The 10,206-nt window shown below is 44.8% G+C and overlaps 1 protein-coding gene across 1 annotated transcript in view; it reads right to left on the bottom strand.

Moving 5' to 3' along the window:
* Positions 1-8,493: 8,493 nt before the first annotated feature.
* ephb4a (eph receptor B4a) overlaps positions 8,494-10,206 on the bottom strand; it is a 31,948-nt gene continuing 30,235 nt past the window's right edge. The window contains exons 16-17 of the mRNA XM_019873216.1: positions 10,043-10,201; positions 8,494-9,933 (exon numbers count right to left, since the gene is read on the bottom strand). Of these exons, the coding sequence (XP_019728775.1) occupies positions 9,825-9,933; positions 10,043-10,201 (268 nt within the window). The 3' untranslated portion in view covers positions 8,494-9,824. The remainder of the gene's footprint in view (positions 9,934-10,042; positions 10,202-10,206) is intronic.

Here is a 10,206-nt window from a genome sequence, read left to right on the forward strand (position 1 = left end):
TGGATGAAGTGAATGCTGCATTGCTCAAATATACAGTAGATATTTGGTATTGTGTAACAATGCATGGAGCGCTTTCTTGGAATGCTTGGCTTTAGTTTTTAGTCATCTGTTGCATAACTTGAAGAAAAAGACACACAGTCTGTATAAAAAAAGCAATCCAAAGCTATTTTTTCTTTCACCTTGCACCCACTGTACAGTCGAATATTTTGTAACATTGTGCCTATAGTCATCAACCTATAGGAATGGATGATAAATGCAATTTTTACCTTCCTCCAGTTCACACTGCCTGCTATTATCACAATTTTTATTTTATTTATGATGACTAATTTCAAAATATCTATGTCGACGTATGTTTTTAGAGGAAATCCAACCCGCTTTAATAATTCAAAGCACGGGTGGGGAACCTACGGCCCACAAGAGCATTTGATCTGCTCCATTTCACAGTTGATAGCGCCTCAGAGGGACCGTTGAATGCTATAACCCCCAAAACATTAGACCCACAAAAGCTCATGATATACTGAGTCATATTTTTTTTCATAAATTTTGTATGGTGCTCAAAGGCCCATTATAAAAACTGAAATAGAAAATAGGAAAATGATTCCCCAGCCAATGCTGCTTAAAACGCTACTAGAAATGGTTGCCAAAAATTTTCCACCTCAGTTCGAGCCACAAATACGAACACTGTATACAAACATGGTCACTTTTGCGAATGGCTAATTTAAATATATACACTCTGAAAAGAAATGGGTGTGTTGAATTTTATACAATATCGTCAGGTGGTCGACATTAAAATCATCTGGATCCAGATAAATATTTGAAGTAGATTTTTAGTATACTTAAAAAATGTATCTGGATCCAGATGATTATATTTCGCGCAATGACTTGACAAAATAAAATTGAAAAGTGTTACAAAGTGACATTCGAGTACATTTGTGAGGGTATTTCCGAAGAAGGGGGGCGCCATTTAAAATCTCGCCTCGGGCGCTCCGTGCCTGTGTCATGTTATAATTTGGCCGCTAGAGGGAAGCAGTGTAGCGCTGCTGCTCAAGATGGAGCTGAGCTCGCAACATGCTGGTCAGTGGGCAGTCCTGAAATGTAAGATGTGGAGGCAGATTTTCTGGACAATATTTTCTCCATTAAGTTAATAGATATACAGTATATGTCTATGTATTACCCTTCATTGTGACACAAAGTCAAAACTGAGATGAAGATGATATGTGTCCAAGACGGATGCGGTCTTTTACAATTACAATGATCTTGTTTAAATGTGATCTATTAGAACAGTGTTCCCCAGCCCTTATTGAGCCAAGGCACATATTTGACATTAAAAACAAAAATGTCTCAAAATGTGGATGCTCTGGTCGACCTTCTGCCATCTTGTGTTTTGCTGGCAAAGGTAGACGAACAAAGATACGACCCTGGTTGGGATTCACTGTTTTAGCCCTTATGCAATAGGAATACTATAAACTGATTAAATGGCATTATAATAATCACATTACCTCAATATGATTACACTATATCGCTGTAATTCAAATTCAAACATACTCTGAAGGCTGTATTGAGATTACTTATCATAAATTCTGGTATCTTAGTCATCCAATTTTTTCCATGTTATTGTGCCTAATATAATCAGATTGCTGCTTTGTATAATCTTTGCCATTTTCAACCCTCGCTAGCAAATGTCTTGTAATCAGACGCCTGAACATAATCAAATTGCCGTCATTAATGAATACGCTTCCCTCAATGCCTACTTCTGTGCGGTTGTTATCAGATTATTGCAGCCGGTTTAATTTTCCTATCGGATTACTTTAACCACCTGCAATTTGATCACTTTTTCCAGATTACAGTTTCACTTTCTGCAAACATGCAGTGCTGCCCCCTGTCCCCCTTTGTCTCATATTGCATCCAGATGTTGCTCAAATTACAACCATGTGCCTCTGGACTTTAAATGGGGCACGCACACACACACACACACACACACACACACACACACACACACACACACACACACACACACACACACACACACATATGGTCTCGCCCCCGAGTGCCCCGCAGATTGACACAATATGCAGCAAACGCACACGGTCAGGAATAGACGTGAGTGGCCATGTTTTTAGAGTATAATTCAACAGTTATGATAGGCCGTCATTCATCCAAAACGGGCTGACACAGTACGGGGGCATCGGGGGTCTAAGTGGGGGGGCGCCATATTTATTATTCAGCCTAAAGGCAGACTTGATGGGAAAGAAACGTCTCGCGTGGCAACTTTTGCTTGTCTTTGTGGTCATCGAGGATTAAAAAGAGGGCCTTTCAGAGCCATTTTAGGTGCACTCTGATGGGGGTTGTGCAAACTGACTGAGGAGGAGGATGATGATGATGATCGGTGTGAACGTGCTTGGGGTTGCAGCTTTTAGCGAAGATTTATCTTTGAGGGACGGCGAGGTGAGAGGGTGAGTTCGGGTGACCTTGCACGTGCAGGCGAGGCCTCCGCGAAAGGTTAAGAGCGTAAAGCCGGCAATCCCACTTTTGGACGGCAGAGTTCAAGATGGAAATCCATCACGGCGATCAGGAACATGTCGAACATGCTGCTGGACACGGTCACGCGATTTCACGCACAAAGGCGACCTCACATGGACGGAGGAATTCGATCGCCGTCCCGCTCTCCTCCGCCTGGCACGCGGATCGAGTTTCCGAATCCGGCCTGACGATTCACACTGAGAGCGATCGGGGGGCTCACACTTCTTTCATTTCCTCACAAGAAGCTATCTTGGCGCTCAACAAAAAAAGGCGCCACAGGGGAGCCGGGGAGGCCCAGACGCTTGTTGTGAAGGTGTTAGTGTTCATGTTCACATTCTTCACCCCGGCGACACCTCCAGTGAAAATATGATCTGCGCTTTGAAGTTGGCTGAATTATGGCCATTTCGGAGCACTGCCATGTGGGGGGGGGGAACCCATTTAACCTTTGAATAATCCAACTAAAATATTGTGTTTGCTCGACATGTGCCATGAATTGCTTTTGGGCAAACAAAAGCCTTCCTTCACACAAATCGACTGAATTGTTTTTTTTTTTTTTTAATTGTTTTTTTTTTTTCCACCGCGAAGGGCTCTCTTGCAAGAAAATTGCCATTCAAGGACAGCACAAAACTGTTGAACAAGAAGCCAACGTTTAAGTACAACTCATTTTTTTTCCCACAAAAATCTGCACTCAGATTTTTTAAATGTAATTTTTTTCGCTGGTCTTTGGTGTAAAATGAAAAATGGAGAACCTTAGTATCCATCACGGCATGATTATTCCTCATGTAGATGAGTCAGTAGAAAAGGCCGCATTACAAATTATTTGCATGTGCAGTAAAAAAAAAAAAATCATCGATCCATTTACAGTTAGTTTATTTTCTTATTATTAAACCAAAAAAAATCCCCCCGCACATGCGCGATGTCCGGAAATTGATAGATCGATAGATGGCATTTCCAGGTTGGGTTGGCCTTCCTGTGTGAAGTTTTATGTTCTCCCGGTACTTGCGTGGGTTTGCTCTATATACTTCCTCCCATGACAGAAATGGAAGACTTTGGCTTGCCTATCGGTAATCTTATTTCTTTAGTATGAATTCATGGATAATAGTAGCAAAAAAAAAAAAAAAGAATCAAAATAAGGAAGGAGCAGCAGGCTGTGTACGCACCTTTCGGCACATTTTTAATTTGGAAATCAAACAATACAATTTGCACAAATGCATTCTCAGAGCGACAGCTCGGAAGTAATCTCCCCGAGAAATGAAGTGCGACAATCATAACGTTGAAGAGACAGCAGGGGGAGGGGTCTGTCGTCTGCAGATGAGCCGGGCGGTGGAAAGTCCAAACTTAATTCCACATTGACTTCCCCGCAGCCTGAGGACGTAATGACAGTCTTAGCCCGCTCTATTTGAGCAGGTGGGCCTGCCGCCGCCTGGCTCCAAACTAAGTCAACAGACAGGACAGCGAGCAGCAGGGAGTGACATGACAACCCCAAAGATTACTTGAGGGTCGGTTGTTGCGCAAGCGCTTCATCGGGAGTGTTTTTTTTTTTTTTAAACACATGGGTAGCCACGATGTCTGCAAGCCAGAAGCTGTTCTGCACTGTGTTTCCGACGGACAAGGTTACCTTTCTTATTCCTGCCTTCATATGCTCTATGTGGGCGCCCTAATGAGCACAGCATCATATTACATAATTGCCCCCGTATTTGGTTATGATTAGTTCTCAGGTAGAAGTCAAGGAAATTTTGCGGCAAGCTTCCAACAGGCCACATAAAATGATGTGCCGGGGCCAGATGTGGCCCGGTGACCTTGAGTTTGACACCGGTGATCTAAGGTAAAGCGTCATCTGCTTTGGCTGCTTGACCGACAAACATCAAGACTTTTGGAGCAAGCTGCCTGCCAAAGGAAATCTGGCTCCAAGGAGATCTGGCGGCTCAAGTTTGCATTTGATTTAGTTTGAAATCGAAAATGTCCTCCTTTCTGCTTCCAAGGATGAAAAAGGAGGAGGAGAAGCCAAATTAGTCCAGTCAAGTTTGATTATAAAGGGTGTATCATATAAATACAGTGGAGCCTCCCCAGAGTCGGACGGCCCGATGTGAGATCCAACTCATACAAAATGTCAAGAGCTCTAACCGCTGCGCAGTTTTGACTTTTCACTCCGAACAGTCATGATCTTTTTCACACTTGCATGACAATTAAACTGTCAAAATCAAAAAGCGAGATGCATTATGCGACTCTCTCTTGCCTTGTTGCGTACTATACTATTCGACTTAACTGTAGGATCATTAATATACAGGTACTAGCTATTGCGAATTAGGATTCGTATACTCATTTTGAATAATTAGCAATATGCAGTCACTTCTTTCTGCGCCGACACATTAAAGCAATCGATGTTTAACCAAAATCGGCTTATTCAAATTTATCGAAACTATTTTCAACCACTATCGTCTTTCAAAAAAAAAAAAAAAAAATCATCCAGAGTTTCAATCTTGATGGCACGCACTGCCTTTCCCCGTTCCAAAATCATGCATGTTGGACACTAAATTGCGCAATGGTGTGAACGTGAATGAATGTTTGTCCATCTATTTATGCTTGCAGAATGACTGGCAACCATTGCTTGCCTCTCATCATATTTTATGGGGTGTTTTTTTACACACACACACACATGCAACATGCAACATGTATTATGAGTGAACCTACTTTCTCTCCCTCCGTGGTCACATGCTGCTTCAAGCCTCTTCCCGAGGCGTTCCCCACACATACTTTCAAGTCCACACCGCACATAAAGAAGGATGAGAAACCAAAATGGAGCTTCTTACCGTTTGAACAGCTCCACACAAATTGCTGCGCTTATTTTCAGTGATTACTTTACACACGGGCAGTGTGTGATATGCATTTGGAACAGTAATGGAAGTATTTTTTTTTTTCCCCCCCGCATACAGGATCACATGCTGCTTCCCCACCCCCTCAGGGCCCCCCACTCCCTCTTTTCCTTTCGAATACACACACATGTACCTGTCCCACTGACACACACACACACACACACACAGCCGCACACTTGAATGCACACAGGAATGCGAGTGGAATGACACAATCCGCCGAATGCAAAAAGCTGGTCGGCCTGCTCGCTAATGAATAGCCATTCAGACGGCGGGACAAAGCTGCAGCTGGATTTGCCCTATACGGCGAGGTCAAGGGTCACTCCCAGCACTGACAGAAGTAGAAACCAGAGATGAATGCGAGGGCTGTCTTTTGATTCAACAACAACAAAAAAAAATATATATGGCTTTTATTTACCGTCACCGCCGGGATGCTTCTGGGGCCGCGCGAGAGCATCGCAAGTAGAGCAACGAGTCAGGAACGAGATCATCAAAGCGCATTAATCAGGCAGACTTTCGAAAAAGTCCCGGCAGGTTCGCCCGGTTACGGTACGAAGCGGAGCGCCGGAGTTTAAGCCTCGTCGTCTTCGCTGTGAGCCCGTCTGAGCCCGGGGCGGAAGGGAAGAAAAGAACATCTCCTCCTGATTAAAAAGGGCTGAGGACCAGGAAGGGAAACAGAGAGGAGAGGACAAGCTCCCAGCCTTTGGGGCAAACGTTCTCTGGAGAAACACAAGCCGGGAGTCAACCTCAATATTGCACTCTTGTTAATAAAAGTGGGGCGGCGGGAGAGATGAGAGACCCCCCCCTCACCCCAAAAGCCCTTTAGCTCTTTTTGATATGAACAAGAAAGACAAGGAGCTGCAACTTCACATCTGTTAGCAATGAAAAGAACTTTAAAAAACGGGGAGGTTGAAACCTATCTGGAAATGTCTTTGGTCAAAAGGTGGATCTGCTTTATTGTACCGTTTAGACTTTAAGACAGGCGTCGCCGCCGGGTCACACGGGCCTGTCAGAAGAGACCCAAGACAGGCTAATGACGTGGATGTTCACTTGAAGGCCACATGGGGACTTTGTGATGTCATCTCAAGAGTACTGTACTCGTACGCTGAAAAGGGCCAGTGCAATCTTTCCAAGCACGTTTTTCAAATTATGAAACATAAAAAGGAAGGGAATAAAAGGAAGAAGAATATACTCTGTTCCACATTCAAAGTGTTGCCAACATCAAACCTCTCGCAACAGTAAAAAGCACGTTTTCAGTCATATTTGAACATTGTTTGGATACAAACAGGCTCCTGACTGAATAATAGAACATGAACTGTTGACCCCGACCCCGTGACATTGGTGCCGAGGTAGCAATGAAGCTACAAAAGTGAACCACTTGATGTGGCCTGAAAATCTTTTGTTTGTCCACAAATTTTAATCATACGGCGCTCCAGTGGTTAGCGCATCGACCTCACGGTGCAGAGGTCGTGGGTTTGATCCCGGCTCCGCCCCTTGTGAGGATAAAGCGGATCTGAAAATGGATGGATGGATGATTAAATCCTGTTCATCAGCCAGCCCTGACAACTAAGTATCAAAGCGAATAAAAACTGGAATTTGTTCGCTCACTTAATAGTTCTGACTTTCCAGTGAACAGCATACGAGCCTGTTTCTTTATTTTGGACGTCCACTCATTTCGGCTTTATCCATGTTTTGGCTCCATGGTTTTTCTTTTTAGTTCTGACTGATCGTCTTCTGTCGTAGCATCTCTCACACACACACACAAAAAAAAAAAAACAAACCAAAAAAAAAATACACGGTGGCTGATTTTTAAGTTGCTTGGATTCCTTCTCGTACCGACTGACAAATAAAACGTCTTCGACAACGAATAGTTATGAGCATCTTTATTTGTGAATGCTGAATACAAAGTAGCCTACACACAGGACAGTAATCAAACATACCTTTCGTTTTTTTTTTTGTTTTTTTTTGTACTCTATTATTTCAAAGTGGAGTAGACCGAGATCTTCAATATGAAGACCCCATTTCCCGCGATCCTTCAGAAGGACCATCTGTCATACTTGCGTCACATCCCCAGTGCTTTGGATGAAGGCTTGTCGTGGTTTAGATGAGCATTAGAAAAGACGGCGCACTAAGCGCCAATTTGATCTACGCTGATTGCAGTCTTGAGTCCACTCTGTATTGATTATAAAAGTGCGGCCGTAAAATGGCCGCACATTTCCTGCACCTCATTTCGCCGGCTTCTTGTTAATCACCCCGGGTTAATTGTGCCTCAATCTTCTTAAAGCCACCGAAAATGATCCCAGATGATAGAAAAGCCACGTTTAAGCTCCTGTGCGCTACAATCTGCTCCATCAGGTACAGCGAGGGGAAAAAAAAGAGAGGTGGGGGGGGCCAACCAGTCAGAAACGAAGAGCCAATTTTTTTACTGTTACTGCAAAGAGCCACATCATACCCTTTCTCGCGCACGTGCAAGCATACACACACACACACACACACACACACACACACACACACACACACACCCACACACACCCACACACACCCAACACCCCAACAACCGGGGCGCTTATTTTTAGATAAATGATCAAAGACACATGATTTGTTGAGAAATAAATTTGGCTATTGCATGCTAACCACCTGGTGCCCAACCATGCACTCCCGCACATATGCACGCACGCCACGATGAGTAACAGCCAGAACGGCCTGAACGATTGCGATCGACGTATTGGGCACCCCTGCATTGACATCAGAGGTAATTCGCTGACTAGCTTAGCGTTTAGCGCCGTTGTTTGCGCATGAGTGATGATTCAGTCATCTGATTGGTTGCCCTCTGTATCAATCAAGTAACGGGATTGAGGATAGTCTGACGTGATACATTCTGTGTATTGAGCGCCGTTGTTTGAATGGCGTTGCCACCGGTGAGGTGTTTCGTCGCTTGTCGTGTGAAAGCCCCGGGAGCCGCATTGAACCAGCCAAAGAGCCGCACGCGGCTCGCGAGCCGCGGGTTGGCCACCCCTGGTGTATTACATCACTTATCTTCAGTGGTGTAAATAAAAATCGGGAAAAAAAACAGGATTCTGTGTCTTATGGCCCGGAGAATGAAGCATTTGGAAAGAAGTTGCGCTTTTTGGTATCCGACATGGTCGTTGCGTGCATGGGTTTCCCCACTCGCTGCAAGAGCTGTCAGCCTCCTGGGGGGCGTTATGCAAACTAATTTGCTGTAAATGCCAGAAAGACTTTTACCCTTTCAAAAGATGCAAAATCTTGGGAGTTTAAAAAAAAAAAAAAAAAAAAACGGAATTACAGTCTCTTCTTTACCAAGCGCCTGTAGTCAGTAAGATGAGGAGAGGGCCAGTGGCGCTAATCAAACAGCAGCTCTGCGCAGTTATCAGCATTCCATTCTGAAACCGGGGCGTTCGGCACACTGGGGGCATTATTTGTAATCCGAGTTCCTTAAGAAGACTTTTTGTACAGCTCGAGGCGAAAAGAGAAACAATGTATGACGTTGAAAAGGAAAATAATGTCATAAAAAATACAGTTGCCGTACATTTAAATGTAGCAAAATATTCTAACGCTCCAAAAAAAAAAAGTCACTTTTTCTCACACGCACAAAAAAACAAAAAATGGCACTGGAAGATAATGAACGTAACATCAGCACTGACATCTGAGGCCAGAGAGGTTTCTGGTCATGTTTGGTCCACGTTCAAGTTTCCATATAAGCATGCTGCAGAAAATGTTCCGCTCCTGGAAAAAAAAAACCAAAACAGCGCCGCAACGGACATTCGAACTGCCTCATTTGCGACAAGTGCCGTCTTTCGTTTTTCTCCTCCGCGCGAGAGCCAGACGGAGGAGGATGAGAGGAGTTATGATGACAAGCGAGCACGGCAAAGCCCGCTTTACACGCCACACCTGAGTAAAAGAGAGTTCACGTTGAAATCAAATGAATGAATATGGGGGTGGGTGGGGGGAGGGGGGGGAGAAACCCCCAACACTGTTCAAATGTTCAGTTGGTGATATGAAAGCTGTGATCCAGAGAGGGCAGCAGACGTGTGTGAGTGGTTCTTGTGTGAATTAGTGTGAGACCTTTTCATTGGCCTTTAGCTTCTTTGCCGCATTTGACAAGCAGCTGCTTTTCATCACTACTGTGTTCTTTCTCCGCTTGGCACTTGAAATGGGGGAGGGGGGGAGGGGGGGGGTCCTTCGACACATAAGCAGGGCCCACTTCGCGAGGAGTCCTCCCGCACGTGTCGGCGTCGTCTGTGATGATTGAAATCCAGGCAACTCTCATTGATTCTCGTTTTTTTTTTTTTTTTCCTCCCCGGGTGATTAATAATAAATTTGTCCAACGTGTCGCTTCGGGTCCAAAAGTTAAGTCACGAGAGAGGATCCAGAGCGCTCCGGGGCTGATTTTCTGACATCCGTTTTTGGGCGAGCTTAGAAGGTCACAGGTGCCGCGTTCTTGTTCTGGAAGCTCATGGTCTGGATGCTGGAGAGGATCTTCCGCTGATGGCCGGCCAAAGTCACGCCCATGTGGAGCAAGTCTCTGGCGGGCGGGGGAGAAATTGCAATTCAGCATCAGTTCAACAACTGAAAAAAAAATGTTAAGAAGCCGACCGATGCCGTGACAGAAACGAACGGAAGTCAAGACTGACTGTGTCGTGATCTGGCCCAGCTGCTCCACAGTCGCGAGTCCAGCTTGCAAGAAGCTGTCCTCGTAGCGTTCCATCTTAATGGCCCTCAGCCATTCGCCCACCGAGGCACAGGATGAGAGGGCCATCGGCGACCGCTGGCCGAGCAGGGGGTAGGAAGGCCTGGG

The sequence above is a fragment of the Hippocampus comes genome, unplaced genomic scaffold, assembly GCF_001891065.2.
Source record: "Hippocampus comes isolate QL1 unplaced genomic scaffold, H_comes_QL1_v1.1 scaffold59, whole genome shotgun sequence".
NCBI classification, from domain to species: Eukaryota; Metazoa; Chordata; class Actinopteri; order Syngnathiformes; family Syngnathidae; genus Hippocampus; species Hippocampus comes.